Here is a 19,779-nt window from a genome sequence, read left to right on the forward strand (position 1 = left end):
AACACAAAATGATAAATTATTTATTGATTTTATAAACTGAATAAATATTTTGAATCATGTTTCATTTTTCGGCGCTAAAATAACAGATTTGCTCATTCCCACTAAAGTTAGTATTAGATTCGGTTGTCTTGGGCTAAATCTTAATATCAGTCCATATAGGTCAAAGTCAACTAAAGTCTATTAGTGAAGCAAATTCAATGACTTGGTAAACACTCTCCAAGTCCTAAACAAGTTGTGTATGTAATAAAGAGAGAAGGAAAGAAAAAGAAGAAGCATGGTTTCGGTGCAAATTACATCCGTGTCGAAACAGAAGAACACATTTTGTAGTTGCTAGGAAATTATTACGAGGCGTTTGGTTACAGTATAAGAGGCATGTTATTTATGTATTATTATATTTGGTAAAAGTATTGTAGAACATTGAAAAGTCAAAATGACTATACTATGGTTGATAGGTTCCTAAGTATGGTATAAAAAATTTTCATGTATTAATTTTATACGGTGTTTAAATGCGTTTTTTTGTAATCCTACATAGTTAATACCTACATAACTTATGAAGGAATCTATGTATAAATTATGCAGGATAGAAGGTGAAAATGTTATGTGAGTATTAATTATACATGTATTAAAATGATATGTTACACATTTACACCTACTAATTTATTTAAATCTTTTGTATGAAAACTTTACATAACTATTCTACTTTCCCAACTATTTTTGTTTCTTACTTTCTTTTTGTATACAACCAACTTTTTATTTGTTTTCATTTAAAATCAAAATATAAATATTTTATTAATATTATAAATCGGAATGTATAACTTTGATAGCGCATATGCTGATTATATATTCTCATTATATATTACTAAATATGCCCACATATTTAATTATCATGTATTAATTTTTTTATTTAGAATGTGGATTTATATATAATTTACATATTTGGTATACTCAAATGTATAAACAACACATGCAGCATATTGATAGAAATTTACACAATATACAATAGGATAGTATAATGTACTTGAAATATATTAATAATATTTTATTTTTATAAGCTTTAAACATTAAAAAAAAAATCCTAGTTAACTATAGAGAAAATTCCTTTATTTTTTTTAGGAAGAATTTATACTATTTACTTGCTTATTTACTTGTAAATAATATATAATAATTTTTATTAAATTTAATATTCAATAGTTAATAATTCATATGATGTAATCTTTACATAACTATTAACTAATACCTACATAACTAAACCCCACTCTTAAACCCTACATAATTAAACCATGCATAAATCTAACCAGCAACCAAACAGCCCCTACCACCATAGAGAAGAAAGTGCAGCAACATACCAAGTATGATCCCACAAGTAGGTCTAAGAGGGTAGTGTGCGCAGACTTTATCCTTACAAGGTAGAGTAATAGCCTCTACAGCAAAGAAGAACCATCTAACAATTGTCAGTATGCAACCATATAACTAGTTCTTACAACACTAAATCAAAACACTAGGATACACACCCCAACAAAAAAAAAAAGTAGAATCACATGCAATTCTTCCAAATAACGAGAGGATGTAGAGAAAATTGAACCACCAATCCAAACATTCCTTTCAATCTGCAAATCATCCCAATAATTAAATAGCACAATCACACTGCATTGAGCTTTAATCTACACACAGCACATATGCATATGTTGCTTTTGAATGTAAAAGCAATTGCATATCACATTAGGAAAAACAACCTATTGTAACACCCGTGTCGGATCCTCCAAAAATGCACTAGTTTGGAGGATCTAACTGACCAAATGATTGACAATGTTTGTTTTTTTAAAATGAAATACATCATTTATGCCAGATATCAATGGCTTCAAAGTAGAACCATACATTTTAAGGAAACAAGCATACTAAAATTTTGCATGTTCAATACCCAGATAAAGCATGAGGGTCGTGGTGTATACTGACGACCCATGTGAAAGAGTCTAAACATGGTGAAGCTATGCTGAAAGAAGAGAATTAGGTGTAGTTGATGATTTGAAACAAGGGAAAAGAATCCTCAGAAACCTTTTTCAAATCACACACCCAACATTGGTTGGAGTGTCATTCGGCACTTGCAATATAAGCATTCATCATTGGATTCTAAATAAGTACAACTCTGTTCTAGTGGATTAACCCAACAATACATACAGTGAACTACTACAATTGTAAATGCCCAACGGATTCAAACTAGTAACTAGAAGAATCATCACCAACACTACTAGCAAAATGGCATTCTGCACCACAATAAAGCAGTCACAAACATAACATACGCAAGTGAAAGATTTCCTACTTTTGTTATTGATGGTGTTGTAAGAACCGTTCAGCTACAATACAGCATCATTACACTAAGAATGATTATGAACTCAACAAGATGCACTACCAACCTAAACAAAACAAATTTGATTACTCTAGTTTACCACTTACTTCCCCTCCGTGAAGCTCCCCCCCCCCAAGCTTCCCCACTTTGCTTTCTTAGTGATTGAACCAACAACCTCAAGCTTGGAGCCTGGAGGTGGAAGGTGCTTACCACTCGAGCTTGGAGCCTGGAGGTGGAAGGTGGAAGGTGGAAGGTGGAAGGTGCTTATCACACGAGCTTGTGGAGCCTGACACTGTAAAGCTTATCAAAGCATTTTCACTCATCTGTGTTTAATACCAAAATAACCTAAACTACAACAATATACCAGGTGTAATCACACAAAGTGGTGTCTAAACCGAATGGAACTAAAAGTAGAGAGCAGGAAATAAATAGTCTAGCATGATAATTACGGATTTAAGTGTAGTTGATGATTTGAAACAAGAGAAAAAAAAGAATCCTCAGAAACCTTTTTCAAATCAAACACTCAAACATTGATTGTAGTGTCATTCGGCACTTGCAATATAAGCATTCATCATTGGATTCTGAATAAGTACAACTGCACTGTTCTAGTGGAATCACACCAACAATATATACAGTGAACCAATACAATTGTAAGTCCCCAATTGTAACGCTATAAAGCAAGTGAAAGATTTCATACTTCTGTTAATTACAGCGTTGTAAGAACCGTTCAGCTACAATACAGCATCATTACACTACAAATGAACCCAATAAGATGCATGGCCAAACAAACTAAAACAATTTCGATTACAATTTTTAGACCAAATAGGATTAACAGGAGAGCCCAACCCAAAAGACTAGTTTGATAGTGGGAGAACCTATTTATAGCCTAAAAATCCATTAGCATTTCTCTATTTATTCGATGAGGGACAATTGGCACATAAAGTAATTAAGGATTTAAGTGTAATTGATGATTTCAAACAAGGGAAAAGAATCCTCAGAAACCTTTTTCAAATCACACATCCAACATTGGTTGGAGTGTCATTCGGCACTTGCAATATGAGCATTCATCATTGGATTCTGAATAAGTACAACTGCACTGTTCTAGTCAAATAACCCAATAGTATATACCGCGAACCACTACAATTGTATCCGCCCAACAGATTCAAACTAGTAAGTAAAACAATCATCACCGACACTTGCAAAGTGGCATTCTGCACCACAATAAAGCAGTAACAAACATATACATACACAAGTGGAAGATTGCATACTTATGTTGGTGATAGTGTTGTAAGAACCGTTAAGCTTACACTAAGAAAGAACCCAACAGCCTGTGTTGAAAAGGAAATCTTAGTAGATTAGTTGGTTGACTACCTAAATTTTCAATTTGTTGGTGAGGATTCAATTTCCACCTTGTAATCTCCTCCCTTTTTAAAAAAAAAAAAACTGGTAACTTAATCCCCTCCCCATTTTCCCTTCCCCTACACCAAATTGAAGAAAAAAAAGATGCACTACCAAACAAAATAAAACAAATTTGAGTACTCTAGTTTACCATTTACTTCCCCTTTACAGAGCTTATCCTTTTTTCCTCCCTAGTAGCTCGCCCACTTTGGTCTCTTAGTAACTCGAACTCATAACCTCAAGGTTGGAAGTAAAGCGTGCATACTACTCGAGCTAGCGGAGCCTAACACTATAAAACTTATCAAAGCATTTTCACTCGCCTTTGTTAATTACCAAAATCACCTAAACTACAACAACATACTGGTGTAATCACACAAAGTGAGGTCTGGGGACGATAATGTGTAGGCAGACCTTACCCCTTGTTTCGAATCGACTGAAAAACAACCAAAACTACGATTCTGAAATAACAGATTAATCCAGAACCCTCTACTACATGAACAATGAGGTAAATGCATAACTGCTAGACGCCGACCCCACTACTACCTGATGAACAATAAACTAAATTAGCAATATCAGCTACACATATTTCATTATAGTAAAGAAATATGGTTACACAAGAGAAAACCCAGAATCCAGGAGGGAACAAAGAAGAAATAACAACGAGCTCACCATTTTGGTGTTTAGGGAAGTTGGAAAATGTGAATTGGGAATGCGGCGGAAAAGTAGGGTTTCTGCTGCGGAAAATATATTGCGAATTGTCCAAAATACCCCACCAACTGTAATGAAAATTAAATAATTAAAATACATTCAAATCATGAATATTGCACTAATTTTTCATAATATCCTAAGCTGCAAGCAATAGCTCACATTTTTTCTGAAACAAATAGCTCTCTTAGCTAACAAAATTTTTTATATGAAATAAGTCGAATCGGATATAAGTTTAACAACTTTTACAAATTAAATACTCCCTCCATTCCATATTAGCTTAAGTTTTTAGCTCTTGTTCATTTTTCAAATTAACTTAAGTTTCCAATCTTCAAGAATATTTTTAAAATATTCTTCCAATTTTACCTTTTAAGTTAGTATTGAAATTAGTTATTACAATTAATGTTTAGTTATTTTTGACAATAATTAATAAAGGTAAAAATGAAAAATTATGTTCAATTTATGTCCTAACCTACTTTTCTTAAAAGATGTAAAACACCTCAAAGCTTAAGTTAATATAGAATGGAGGGAGTATAACTTTAATAACAAGCATAAACTCCTCTTGCACTTTAGAAAACACTCATGGCTGACTCATGCAAATGTATCTTATTTAGGTTATTGTTCAAATTGTACGTATTTTATTAAAAGTTCTGTAAATATAAATTTTGAGATTATTATTCCGAATAATGTTAGATTCAATTCAATATTTTCTAATATATTGTTTAACCTTATAGATAGTCTAATATTCGTATAACTTGTAAATTTTTAGTACGAGCTTAAGTATTCTTTTAAAAAATAAATAAACGGGGGATATAACAGTGTCCCAATATAGTGTTTTCTTTTAACATTTTCAATTTGCTTTAAAAAAAAGATTATTCTCCTTTATTTTGAACTGTAATTATCGGTACTTGACGATAAAGTTTGGGGCAACATTCCGACTATAACTACTGATACTCCCTATAGTTTGAAATAATTACATTTTACTTAACTATTTAACAACTCCATACTAGATTTTAAGTTGGATACATGTGAATCACACTATAGATACACTTTATACATATATTTGGTGTGATTCGCATGTATCCAAGATACCAGATACGCGAGCGAGATATGAGAGTGACGAGCAAAATGGTAGGGAAACAAGCGAGATTTTTCTATGTATCTTAGATTCATACGAATCACACTATATACATGTATTTATGATACCAGAAACGCGAGCGAGATATGAGAGTGACAAGCGAGATGAGAGAAAGACAAACAAGATTTGTCTATGTATCTTAGATACATGTGAATCACACTATATACATGTATATGAGATTACAAATATGCGAGCGAGAGATAAGAGTAGCGATGATATGGGAGGGAGGCAAACATGATTTTTGTCTATGTATCCAAATACATGTGAATCCAATTGAATACAATGTATCTTGAACAAATTACACATAATTTTGACCAAGACACATGTATCTTGACGCATCAAAACATGGTAAGATTCATAATATTATAAAGAACAACTTTCACATATGGCAAACAAAAAAATCATATTTGTATGCTATAACAAAGTTTGCATAATTGCGCTCCATATCAAACATATATATGTATAATTCGCTATACATATACAATTGAAAGCTATGCCTATTTCGCTATACATATATACAAAAAAAAGAAATTGTATAATTCGTTGGCTCCTCTTCAGATTTGTATAATTTCGCTAGCAGGCCATTTGTATAAATTGTTGTTAGCCTCTCGTTTGTATAATTCGTTGACAAAAATATTTGTATATAAAAAATCGCTCTCTCTTTCGCTTTATACAAACATAATTTATACATTATACAAACATAAATTATACATTATATTTGTATAATTTGTGTTTGTATAAAACGAGAAAGGCAAAAGAGAACTGGCAAGAGAATATTTGTATTGTATAATTATAAGTCTATAAAACGAATATATATGTATTTGCATGTGTATATACAATTTTCTTTAGCTTTATACAAACATAAATTATACATTATACAAACATAATTGTACATTATATTGTATAATCCGTGTTTGCATAAAACGAGAAAGAGAGAAAAGCAAAAGAGAACTGGGCAGGGGAATATTTTTATTGTATAATTATAAGTGTATAGGACAAATATATATGTATTTGCATGTGTATATATAATTTTCTCTCGCTTTATACAAACAGAAACGCAATTTATATAATTTTGTTGTATAAAGCGAGAGAGGCGAGCATAGAGGGAGCGAGCGAGAAAGGGAGAATAACAAGCGAGAATTTGTAGGGAGAGAGGCGACTGGCAAACGTTTGCTACGGGGCGCAATTAAATCAAACAGTAGCTACTCCATTTATTTTAGATTATGTTTGTCATTCTGTACAATTATCCCTATTAAAAATGTAGTGTGTATCTAAATAATTAGGAAAAATTAGCAATTAAGTCATAATAGCTAACATAATTAGTCAAAATAACAACACTTTAAAATATTTATTTAAAATGGCAGAATGACAATATTTTTATAAAATAACATGTATTCAGATTTTAGTATTTAAAATTAATTTTATTTATGGAAAGAGTCCTATATTGGACCAAATTATATACCAATAACCGTTTAAAGAAAAAAAAATTAAACCAATACACATTAACCTTTTTTCAACTCCATTCACGTTTCTTCCCCACCTTTCATGTTTCAAGTTTATCTTTCTTCAAGGTGCTAAATTGTTGTTCATCAAGAAATCTTCTTTATTGTTAAATGAAATCTATTTATTAATTCAAGCAGATTTATCGATTGACAAGGTAATTTCCATTATCCATTTTGATTTGATGTTTAAATCACCGATTCTATATATTACGGATTTTCAGTCGAATTTTTCAATTTTTATGTGATTTTGTTTAGTTATTCATCAAATAGCTAAGATTTTCAATTTTTTTCAATTTTTTTTGTGATTTTCTTTTAATTTTTCAGATTTTGGAGAATCTAGAAATTCATATGTATGTTTATTCTGTTTGATATTTAATACATTCTAATTTTTGATAATTTCAAAATTCAAATTATCAAAAATTTTGTCTTCATATTTGAGATTTAGTAGATTGTAGTAACTATATTAGTACACATACATCATATATTGTTTGACTTTTTTATACATTCATATTTAATAATTTTGAATTTTGCTTATAGGGTTACTAATACACAAGTGAATACGGATTCAGATTCGGTTTTGATGGGAAAAAAATCGGAAAAAAGAACATAGTAGATGAAGAAGAAGAAAGATAAAGTCAAAGAAGAAGGTTACAAAATTGTATTCATACCACAGCTGTATTCCTATTAATTTTTGTTTGTCAATTGTTTTTCTTTTACTCATCATTTGTATTTTTATTTTAAAACATTGTATTTCTTTTTTAATTTGTAGTAATTTAAATAGGTATATAATGTATTCATCACAATTCTATATCTTATGATTGAATACATAATTTATATAATTGTGACGAATACATTATAAGAAGGGAAATGGAAACTTATTGGTATTCATTTTTTCGTTTGAAATACAAAATCATACTGAAATACAACCTGATATTTGAAATACAAACTTAGTAAGACATATTTTGTATTTTATTTGGCTAAAGCAATATAATTTTATGAATACATAATATATAAAATTGTGCGACGAATACATCACAAGAAGGGGAATACAAAATTATTGGTATTCATTCTGCGTTTGATATACAAAATGATATTGAAATACAACATGATATTTGAAATAAAAACTAAGCTATAAAATACTTTCTGCAAATTTAAAGTGAAATAATAATATAACAAAATTGGATATTGAAATATAAATACAATTTATTTTGAATAAACTTATTCTATGTATTATATATGTATTCATCGCAATTGTATTTTTCAATATCATTTTGATCTACAACTAATTTATATTTTGGTATATACTACACAACTGCCTTTATTTTTGTACTTGAACTAGAATGCCAAAGAGTTGTATTCATAATAAATCAATACCAACATTTTTTGTATTTTAAATTAGTTATACATATCATTAGGTATTCGAATACATTTCGGATGAACACATATTCAAAGAAGTTCAAACATTTAAATATCCAAAACAGAGGGCATTAGAAATTTTCCAACACTTCCACTCATATAAGATATAAAATACAAGCTACTGTTTTTTTTAAAAAAAATGAAATTCTTAAGAACAAAGAAAAAAAGCTAGAAAGAAAAATGGCAACATATGCTTTTTCAAAAACGTAACTGATGTTAAATTTAAAATTTTTTTTACCTTTTTTGAAATTTTTTGTTCCATGATTTTCTCTATTCAGTTATTAATTATTTGTATTCTTTCAAATTAATCAAAATAAAATAAATACATAACTCAATTCTTAACAAACTAAAATATTGACATTTTAAATAAATAGTGAAACTATTGCTAAGGAGTCCCATTAAAAGCTAAAATATTGCTATTTTGAAAATTTTCCCAAATAATTAACTCCTAAACGAATAAAATTTTTGTAAGTTACCCATAAAATTGCTAAGTAATTACCCAAAAACAAGCCCATTTGGAAATAGAATTGGCCCATAAAATGATGGGTAGAAGCCCAATCCTATTACCCACCTATAAGCACGATAAAAACGGATTGTTGGTGAACAATTAAGAGAACGTCCAAACACGTGTCAAGGTGTGGTAGGTCCTTCAAGTCTACTTTTTCTTTTTCCGTAAGTCTACTTTAACGTTACAAACCGACGACCTTGATAAAAAGCTCCCACGAATAAAGGAAAATTATTTTTTTTATTAAAAATAAAAAACCAAAAAGCGTGGGGCACGTGACGGAAGATGCACCTCCCGTTAGAGTCGTGATTGTAACAGTACAAATACGATGTCGTACCCTCATCCACTAAACGGTAAGAAAGTTAAATAAATTACAGAAAATGACAAAATTAAATTTCATTTTAGATAAATTTCATGTGCATTTACATTTACGTCCAACGTCCCACACATGAGAATCGGATCAACACCTTATCCGTGTCCCACTTTTTCTATAAATACTCTTTCATACTCTCCCCATTTATTTGCTTCACTACAGGCATAGCGCTGAAAAAGTCTCAGAGAGAGAAAGCGAGTGAGTGAGAGAGAAGGAGAAAGAGGAGGGAAGAGCTTGTTAGGTGTTCTTCATTTCGGGTTCATCGTAAGTTTCTTATTTTTGCTCTGTTTTTTTAATGATTTTTTGGTGTAGTATTGTTTGATTTTGCCTGAGAATTAGGTAGTTGTTATTTTTATCGCTTTTTTCGATAATTCTGTTGTAGTTCTTCAGATTTGGTTGTAATGCTAACGTAAATGGTTGTGTGAGAGGAAATTCTGTATGTTTGAGCTGAAATTGGATTTTTTTACTGTTCATTTTGCCCTTGTTTGGTCAGTTTTGTACAGGATCTTTTGTTTTAGGTGCAATTTTAGGGATTTTTTTCGGTCGAAATTTTTTTAGGTGGAAAACGAAGGAATTCACCTAACCTAATAAAGAAATTCTTTTATGAAATACTTGTAAACAAACAATATTTCACTTATACGAAACAACAATGTAATTAGATTTGCTCTAGATGTGTAAATCAACAGAGCTAAGATTTGTTGCCAGTTAATTGTTAGTTTTCTGGTGCTGTTGACTGTTAATATACTACACGCCTTTCCCTTTCCATGTGAAGTTCTAACACCCTTCGGGTGAACGACTCCAGCTTGGGGGTGGGGGTAGGAATAGAGTTGGCAATTGGGTAGGTTGGCTCAAATTTGGGTGGGTCAAAACAACAAACGGGTCAAGATCCAATCCAATCTTGGGTTGGGCCAAAATAACAAACGGGTCAAGACATTGGGCTGGGTCCAAACGGGTCAAGTAATGGATCATAACCCAACCCGCACAATTTTTACCAAGTTTTAATTGTTCTTTCTAAAAATTTTAATACATAATAATTTACTTATTTTAATCATGGCTATGTATAATATATCAAATTAAGAATAAAGTCTTCTGAAAATATTTTGACAAGATTTTTCATTAGTCAATTTTGGCTACATATGAACCCAATTTTTAATGGGTCGGGCTGAAATGGGTTAAACTAATAAATGGGCGGGTTATTTGAAGTGGGTTGGTGGATGGGTTGGGTTTAATTTTGCCACCCCCTTAGGTAGGAAGCTTGTTTTGAGTCTCCACTAGCAATTGCTCGAGTACTTTAAAGATAAGCTTTTTTATTTTATGTTTCTTTACTGAGGTTTGCTTAGTCACCTAAATATTGCTGTTCAGTTTCCATAGGAAAATATTTTAAGATGGTTTTAGTCCTTTGAAACAAATAATTATATTCCGTGATCCACCCACCAATCTTGACGGATCTTGTTTGTCAAGTCTGCAGAGCATCCGGGGCAAGGCGAGTGGGGTGTGGATATCTTCTCAAACTCAAGTTTTTTGATTAACTGAACAATGGAGGTACTTGGAAAATCTATGGTAGCAGTGCCTACAAATGTTATATATCTGTCAACTATTCTTGGCCAAGATGGCCCAAACCCTGTTCACAAGTGTGATTGGAAATGTGAAAATGAACATGTGTGTGGGAACATGTTCCGCTGCCGTCTAACTGGGCTGACACACATTTGTGACAAAAACTGTAACCAGCGAATTTTGTATGATAACCATAACTCTCTTTGCAGAGTTAGCAGACAGATTTTCCCTTTAACACAAGTTGAAGTGCAGGCTGTGAAAGGTGTACGGAGGAAGTTTGATGCTGATAGTTCCCCTTCTGATAGCTGCGCCTTTAAGCGCAGAAGGGATGCACATTTCCACCCATCACCATTTGAGAGATCTTTCACTGCTGTTAGTCCCATTTGCAGTCAAGTTGGAGAGGGCATGGACTTGAACTAGATATAATAAATTTCCATGCTTTCGTCTGTTTAATTTTACTTTCTTTTTGGACTGGATTAGGAACAATTTCATAATTTCCATGGCAGACTAGATTGTCTTGCCATTTTGTAGGAGGACTTATATTCTACAATCCTATGGACTGTAGCTCTTTATAACTGTTTAGGAGTAACAATATTATGTCTGCAAACGCTGATATGCGCCTGAGTTGATGTCACATGAAGGCTTTAACTATATATAGTGCAGCATTTTGTATAACCTCTATTTGGTTTCTGTCTAGTCACTTTATACTTAAGTGGTTACAATTATACCTTTTTGGGGTTGTCAAACATCTGTATTGGCTTGCTGGACTTATATGACTCTACTAATCACTGTGATCAACTCTGGGAGGTTTATTGGAATCCAGTCAGTGGAACTTTATACTTTGTTTCCTTTCCTACAGGAACTTGCCCTGTCAGATGAAGAACACACTTTTCAGTGAGCTCATTAAAGCTCACCTACTTTTTATGTCTTTAACTCCCTATTTCTTTGGCAGGTTTTGGAAGAAAGCACAGTTTTATTTCATACTGTTGCACTAGTCTATTCTTAATTCAGTTTGTATTTGCTTTTTGAATTTGTTCATGTAAAGTATCCTAAAATGGTTTTACTTTTGCAGGAACTCAAAAACATTTACAGTCAGGAGAGTTGAGATATAGCTTATTTTGTTGATGTTTAATCATCTGTCTTATTCATTACCAGCAGAATCTTGAGTTTCTAACTAAGTTTGTTCTTTCTTATTCAACAGATCCGCGCTCTTCCACGAGTTCTAGACTTCGAACAAATAGAATCAGCTATAAGCCTTGAACTCTTGAACAGGGATAGGTCTGGGGAAGAATCTAATAGCTGCCAAATCAATTGGTGTTTTGTATATCCACGCTGAAGTGTGCCTACCCTGCAGTAACATTGTGAGTAATACAGTCCAATATCATGTCTGATCATTTGAAAGCAAGGTCCTTTTCTTGGAGTCAGAAATCCGGTGTTTACTTCCACCTAGAAGTATCTGCTTTTTCTGATAGGGTTACCTGAAGAGGAATCTTTAGCAGCCAAATCAAGGGGTGCTGCTAAACCACTTAAAGTTACTAACCTGTTGTTCAATTTGCTCCTCTGTTATTGCAAAAGAAAGGATCCTTTTTTTTTTTTAAAGTGCTTGATGATGACCGAGAGGTGTCAAGACTTTCTGTGTTCTGAAAATTAGCGGCTCTTGTCATTTGTGCCTTGCTGCTGCTCATTTCGACTTCAACAGAAAAGCTACACTTGTTGTATGTTTCCCATTTTCTTTGTGCTTTGAATTCTAAATTGGCGCTCAATGCATCATTTGTTTATATGCCTGCTATCTTGCTACTTTTCAGGATGGCGAATTTTCAAAATGTATGACAATGACAATACAAAGTCAGTTTTACCACTTTCACAGCTTTGCACTTCCCACTGAAATGTCATTCTAGGAGAATGAGACCACTCGGAGAAGACATCTTTGTCAATTGTATATTTGGCAATGGAAGATCCGTTGCAACAAAGCTCCCTTGAAGGCTTCCTTTTTCACTTGGTTAATGAGTGGAAGCATGCCGTCACACAACCTAACCTACAAATAATCCGTGAAGACTTGCTTGTTTTGGAATAATATCATACCCCTTACCAGTCTCCATCGGTTGCTTGCAGTGTAGATTGAAAGAATACAACAGGAATTTATGTAGGCAAAACAAAAAACTTAGCCTTAAACATAGATGCATTTCTTTACTAGTTTTTTTGGTGCAAACTCAACATTGTACATAATGTAGATGCAATGAATGATCGGATTGGGGATTTGCAGTCTGTACCTATCCTTACAAGACTGGCTCACTGCAAACTTGCCATTTATAAGAAATTTCCCGAAAGGAGAATACATCTTTTTTCATATATTAGCTACTTTCTAGATCATCTGGTGATCTTATGCTGCTCTCATGTTTAAACATTTGCTGGTTTTTGATAGTTAAAAAAACAAAATACTCGACAGATGGATAATGGGAGTTCATCTACTATAATTGTGCTAGAGTCGAGATGTTTTGTTTAAGTTTGCTGGTTTTCTAAATTTTTCTCCTCTCTTTCAGTAAATTAGCAATATGTATATTTTTATTTCTGTTGATAGAGATGGTGAGTTGATTATGGTGCCAGTCCAAAACTACCTCCATTATAATTGGCTATTGGAATTTGGAGTTAGTTGGATCTGACAACATCCACTAAGTTACAGTGAAAGCAAAAAGAGAGGCCATTTATTTCAAAATCGAAAAAAATGGGAAAAGTCGTTCCTTCTCAACCTAACACACGAGCTTAGCTCCGTGAAAGCTATTTTCTCATTAAATAAAAGGAAGCTACCGTTGGTAAAGAAAATTAATTAAATAAACGTATAGACCGTGTCTGTGTACTAGCCCTTATGTTGGTTTTATTTTAGTAGGCGAAATGGTCTGATGACATTATACTTGTATGCGTTTGTATTATAAACCATTCACTCAACACTTTGTCATCTAAATTTTAAAATTTGTCTATATTTTAAATCTTTTTCTCATCAAATTACTGTGTGTGTAATCCAACCTCTTACACATATAATTCTATGTCATTTTTAATGACATGTAAGAAATTAAATATTAAAAAATTAATAAAATAGTCTGATCGACCCTTATATTTGTATGGATTTGTATTATGAACCCTCTTACTCTATACTTTGTCAACTGAACCCTTAAACTTATTAAAACACAATATTTGAAACTCATATGACCATTGATCAAACCTATGTGGCATAAATATTGCTGAGTTGGAAAAATATGGACTACACTCACTTAAAAACGCGTCAATACACTACATTCTATTCAAAAACATTATTTTTTTAGAAAAGAGAAAATGGTCAAATGACCCCCCAATCTATAATCGGATTTCCAACTACACACTTATACTTTACGGGGTCCTATTACCCCCCCCCCCCCCCCCCCCCGAGCTATTTTAAAGTGGAATTATTTCCTCCCTGAAATGGCATTACCAGGCATCTGTTTTGTGGTGAAATACACGCACTTGACACGTGTATTTCATCATTTAATGAATTTTTTTTTAAAAAAAAGTCTCCTCCTTCCTCTTTCTTTCTTCCCCAATCATTTCTTCAACCCTAACTATACTAAACACCATTTTTTACCTCAATAAAATTATATATCTCTAACATTTTATAAAAACGAAAATTCAACTCACCTTTTCATCTACTCTGAATCTCTAAAGTCTAGAAGATAGCGATCCTAATTAATCAAATCTTTCATCCAACTTATTCAACAAATTTCCACATTTTTTTACATTTCGTTCGATTTTCTTCCTTGACAATTTCAGATACACATTAAATGGGTCATGAACATTCGAGATCAAATTCATCCCTTAAAGATTTCGCCGACAACTCAAAATAATCGTCGATGAGAAGACCAATTTGTAACACCAATTTGAGAAACCTCTCTCTCTTCCCCATTCTTTATTATTTCTCCCTCTAAAATTTTCATGATTAATTTATAATTTGAGTTTTTGATTTTGATTCTTGATGGATTTTAGGAGAACATGTAGGATCCTTCTTTCAAAATGTAGAAGAAATTGTTTTGTTTTAGTTTCTTTTATTAAGTTTGAAAATATTTTTTAAATATACAATTACTTCACTTTGATTTTGTTACTCTTGAATCCATCACTTTAAAAAAAATTAATTAATGGGCATGTTTTTTTTAAAAAATAAATTTAATTTGTTAGATATGTTCTAAATAAGTTTATTGAAAAATTATTTATTCATTAAATGCATTGTTGTTGATAATTTTTATTTCAAACATCCATTGAAAAAGCTTCAACAATGATAATGATGAAAAATGTTGTATAGATAAATAAGAAGAAAGAGAAAGAAAATTAGAAAAAAACGAAAATTAAAAAAAATAAATAGGTAACTCACTCTCTCAAAGAGAGTGAAATACACTCTTCATGCCAACTCAGCACTTAAGTGTTATTTATTTCAGGGGGTAATAGAATTCTCGTGGAGAATAAGTGTATAGTTGAAAATCCGGTAATAGGTTGGGGGGTCATTTGACAATTTTCTCTTTAGAAAACAATTTTTTTAAAATTAAAAAAAATCATTTCTTCATTAACCCTCCCCCCCCCCCCACCCCCCACCCCAATTTCTCTTCTTTTTCGTCACACTTCCCACCCATAACCCTAAACTTTCTTCTCTTCTTCTTGAACAAAATCACCCACTACATTCGTTACCTTTTATTTCTTTGAAATCACCTGTCATATACTCTTTTTCTTTTTCAACCCACTCCCCTCTTTGCAACAAATCAAATCCCGCCCTTAATTTCTTTTTTTTTCAGCCCCATTTTTCTCATTTTCTAGTGTTTTATTTTAAAAGTTGAAATTATTATTTGTGTTGGATTTAAAGAGAATGTATGATATTGATTAACGTAAAGGGTGATGGTGATATTGAAAATGTTGAAAACTCCATTGATAAGCTTGAGAGAACTAGAAGAACAACAAATAGGTATTATGAATTTGTGAAATTAATTCAAATTTGTGATTGTGGCTCGTAAGATTTGTGTTTATGAACTTCTAGTTGAAATTTCAAGTCAAATAAAGAAGAATTTAAATCCAACGAGCTCCCTTTACAAATTTGAATTAATTTCACAAATTCATAAGACCCATTTGTTATTCTTCAAACTTTTCAAGCTTATCAATGGAGTTTTCAACTTTTTCAATACCCACCATCACCTTTTACGTTAATGCATATCATACCTCCTTTTTGAATCTAACTAACACAAACAATAGTTTCAACTTTTAAAATTAAAAAAATACTGAGAATTTAAAAAAATGGAGCAGAAAAAATAAATTAATGACGGGTTTTGATTTGTTGCAAAGAGGAGAGTGAGTTGAAGAAGAAAAAAAGAGTGTATGACGGATGATTTCGAAGAAAAAAATGGATGTGGTGGTTGATTTTGTAAGAGAAGAAAGTTTAGGGTTAGGGGTGGGAAGAGTGTTGGAGAAGGAGAAATTGGGGTGAGACAGGCAGGCAAGAATGGGGTGGGAAGGGAGAGTGTTAATGAAGAAATAAGTTTTTCCATTAAAAAAATAATATTTGTAAATAAAATATAGTGTATTTACACGCTTGGAAGCAAGTGTATTCACACATTTTTCTAACTCAACAATATTTATGTTTCATAGATTTGGTCAATGGCTAAATGTGTTTCAAATATTGTGTTTTAATAAGTTTAAGGGTCCAGTTGATAAAGTATAAAGTAAAATAGTTCACAATACAAACTCATACGAGTATAAAAGTCTATCAAACCATTTCGCCTTTATTTTACTCCTTTAATAACTCAAACTTATAATCTTAAAATTGAAGGTGAGAAATATTTATCTTTCGAATAACTCTCTAGTTTACTTTTATATGGGTAAAGCTTAAGCTTGACACTTACTAGTTTGTTCCACGCCTAGTATTAAAGGCTAAATATTTATTGCTCCACATATACCAGTTTATATACACTTATGTTTAGCACATTTAGGGCTCGTTTGATAAAGTGTATTAGAAAATATAATGCATGCATTAGATGTGTGTATTAGTAGTACCTTGTTTGATACACTTTTTCATGCCATGTATAACTAATGTTTGTATAACTAATGCAAGCATTAGTTATACACTCTATTGTGTATTACTAATACCAAGGAATTCTAGGTATTAGTAAATACATAACATTTTAACACTTGCATTAGATTAAATAATTACAAAATTACCCTTAAAGTCTTTTTCATTTTCTTTGTTGTTATAAGTTTTTGTTTTTATTTTGGTTTGCTTTTCGGTGTCTTTTAATTTTTTAGTGTCTTAATAAGCTTTATGGCCTCTTAAGTATCTTTTTTTTAAAAAACAAAAAACTAATTTCAATATAATTTAATCCAAAATTTTAATATTGTGACGGTAAATTTGATAAAAAAAATTATTTGCTAACTTTTCACAAAAATATTTTGACGCAATAGTACAACTATTTAATATTATTTATGAAAAAAGAAGAAGAAGAGTTAATGATATTTTAGCAAATAAATCTTTTTTGATGTTTTAGCAAAAAACTTTGTTGCAAAGGAAGTGTACAAATAAATAAAGTGTGAAGGGTATTTTTGTAAACATACATTTTTTAATAGAAATTATGCAAGATTTGTTATTTCTAATACATCAAACCAAACAATGTATAAGAAATAATGCATGTATTACTAATGCACCTTATTTTGCATTGTTCTTGTACACTCTAGAAAAAAATGCCGGTCAGGCTAACTTCTCAAAAGCTTAGTTTACATCCATGTCTCGGTCTATCCAACTCACTTTTAAATTTGGAATTAATTAATTTTACACTTTTTATTTTAAGCTTAGAAGTTTTTAAAACATAAATTTTATGACAAATTTAAGATCACAAGTTTCAAATCACACAAATAAAACATGCCTTTTTACTTTAAGAAAACAGATTTTAAAAATCTTTGTTTTTTTTTTTTCTTAAACTCGCTATCATTCAAGTTAGTGGAATAGCATGCCCCTTTACTGTTGTCGGTAAATTTTTATTTATTTATTTATAATTTATGGGAATCTAGGTACACCTTTTTATATGGTCTAACCTTTTCACGCACTGCAAACAAAACTGATTCATTTCCAAAGATAAAATTAAAAAATGAAGATTTCTAAAGAAAGGAATTACCTCTTATTGGGGCCATCCAAGATAGTAGATACAAAGAAATGCTAAATCCATAGGTGTGGTGTTGTAGCTGATGAATTAGCTAAGCAACTTAACCATATGGATTTTGTATCAAATATGTCAAATTCCTTCCACCTATAAATATGGTAGGGTGGTTCATTTTCGTTAACTTTATTTTTCCCAGAAATATAGGACAAAGACATTAGCTATAAACTAAAGGACCATAATAATATGCTCACCATAACTTCCTGGAAAGAGCTTTCAATTACCTTACTTTTCTGCGCGTTGATTTCTCATTCCTTTGCCTCGACTTTCACCATTACTAACAACTGCCCTTATACAATATGGCCTGGAACATTGTCTGGTTCCTCATCACCTCAACTTTCCACGACGGGCTTTCAATTGAATGCTGGCCAAAGCGTCAGGATTCCAAGTGTCACGGGATGGTCAGGTCGCATTTGGGCAAGGACTGGCTGCATTTTTGATGAGTCTGGTGTTGGCTCTTGTCAAACAGGGGACTGTGGTGGTAAGCTTGAATGTGATGGCCTTGGTGCAACACCACCTGCCTCTCTCTTCGAGATAACTCTAGGGACGGGAGATACCAAAGATTTCTACGATGTCAGCATTGTTGATGGTTATAATCTACCAATGGTTGCAACCCCACAGGGAGTTCCTGGTGGATGCAATGCCACTGGATGTGTTTCCAATCTTAACATGGGTAAGCTTCATATGTAGTTGTTTCCTCCCACCAAGCAAAAGTGCCGGTAACTATGCCCACTACAGCTGAGGCAGACAAGAATAAATCACCTAGCTTTTTTGCCTCTAACTAGAATTTGAACCCTTATCTTCCATACCCTTGGACTCAAATAAGCTTTGAAGCATTTAGCAGAAAAGACTAACAATTTTTTTTCCAAATATCTAACAGGTTGTCCCAAAGAACTTCAAGTGGTGGGTGGAGATGGAGGAGGAAATGTAGTAGCATGCAAGAGTGCATGTGAGGCCTTTGGTTTAGACCAGTACTGTTGTGCTGGAGAGTTTGCCAATCCAACAACTTGTCGTCCATCATTCTATTCCAGCATCTTTAAAAGAGCTTGTCCAAGGGCTTATAGCTATGCATATGATGATGGCACCAGCACTTTTACCTGCAAGGCTTCTGACTACGCGATCATCTTCTGTCCCATGAATGGGTAATGTGTATAAATATATCTCACTATCCAAACACTACATCTTATGTTTTTTTGTTTTCCCCTAATCTACCACTATTGGATTGTGAAACAGGGTGAAGAGGCCCAACGGAGGAGAAAGAACACCTATTGAAGAAAGTAAAATGGAGAAGTTCCCAGGGATGACCTCATCGTCAAACATTCTCCTTCCTTTCCCCATGCTGATTGGGCTGCTAACAGTTTATATCTCTATAAATAAGTCAACAGCATAAATCAGGATATGTTTTGGCATAATGAGAGAACGGAGCAGCATTTGACTGGACATATGACAAAGTTAAGGAATGTTATCTCGAGAAATAGCTGGGCATTCCTAAGGAAACTTACACAGAAAACAATACAAATGGCAACTTATTTACAATATCGACAGTATCTTGTACCACAGCATTATGCCTCTTTATTTGATTTAGTATCACATTCTGCGCACTAACAAAAATATACAAAATTAGATGATTCGT

General features: G+C 32.3%; 2 protein-coding genes across 3 annotated transcripts; both read left to right on the forward strand.

The window, feature by feature from the left end:
- Nucleotides 1-9,533: 9,533 nt before the first annotated feature.
- On the forward strand, nucleotides 9,534-11,645 carry LOC125813953 (uncharacterized). Of its 2 annotated transcripts, none has more exons than XM_049493433.1 (2): nucleotides 9,534-9,645; nucleotides 10,850-11,645. In XM_049493433.1, exon 2 carries the CDS (start codon nucleotides 10,918-10,920, stop codon nucleotides 11,353-11,355), a length of 438 nt encoding a protein of 145 aa, XP_049349390.1. In that variant the 5' UTR covers nucleotides 9,534-9,645; nucleotides 10,850-10,917; the 3' UTR covers nucleotides 11,356-11,645. The 2 variants fall into 2 exon arrangements, with proteins under 2 accessions (XP_049349390.1, XP_049349391.1); XM_049493434.1 differs by having other exon boundaries at nucleotides 9,561-9,645; nucleotides 10,843-11,645.
- Nucleotides 11,646-18,258: 6,613 nt separating this feature from the next.
- Nucleotides 18,259-19,536, forward strand: LOC125813999 (pathogenesis-related thaumatin-like protein 3.5). Its single transcript, XM_049493478.1, has 3 exons — nucleotides 18,259-18,819; nucleotides 19,027-19,288; nucleotides 19,380-19,536. The coding sequence occupies exons 1-3, from the start codon at nucleotides 18,333-18,335 to the stop codon at nucleotides 19,534-19,536; spliced, it is 906 nt and encodes a 301-aa protein (XP_049349435.1). The 5' UTR covers nucleotides 18,259-18,332.
- The last annotated feature ends 243 nt before the right edge of the window (nucleotides 19,537-19,779 follow it).

This window comes from Solanum verrucosum, unplaced genomic scaffold (assembly GCF_900185275.1).
Source record: "Solanum verrucosum unplaced genomic scaffold, falcon-dt-bn FXZP01000205.1, whole genome shotgun sequence".
NCBI classification, from domain to species: domain Eukaryota; kingdom Viridiplantae; phylum Streptophyta; class Magnoliopsida; order Solanales; family Solanaceae; genus Solanum; species Solanum verrucosum.

Coding starts and splice junctions, on each gene's coding strand:
- LOC125813953 (XM_049493433.1), top strand. CDS start 10,918: ATGGAGGTACTTGGAAAATCTATGGTAGCAGTGCCTACAAATGTTATA.
- LOC125813999 (XM_049493478.1), top strand. CDS start 18,333: ATGCTCACCATAACTTCCTGGAAAGAGCTTTCAATTACCTTACTTTTC. Junction 18,820..19,026: donor TGTTTCCAATCTTAACATGG/GTAAGCTTCATA, acceptor AATATCTAACAG/GTTGTCCCAAAGAACTTCAA. Junction 19,289..19,379: donor ATCTTCTGTCCCATGAATGG/GTAATGTGTATA, acceptor ATTGTGAAACAG/GGTGAAGAGGCCCAACGGAG.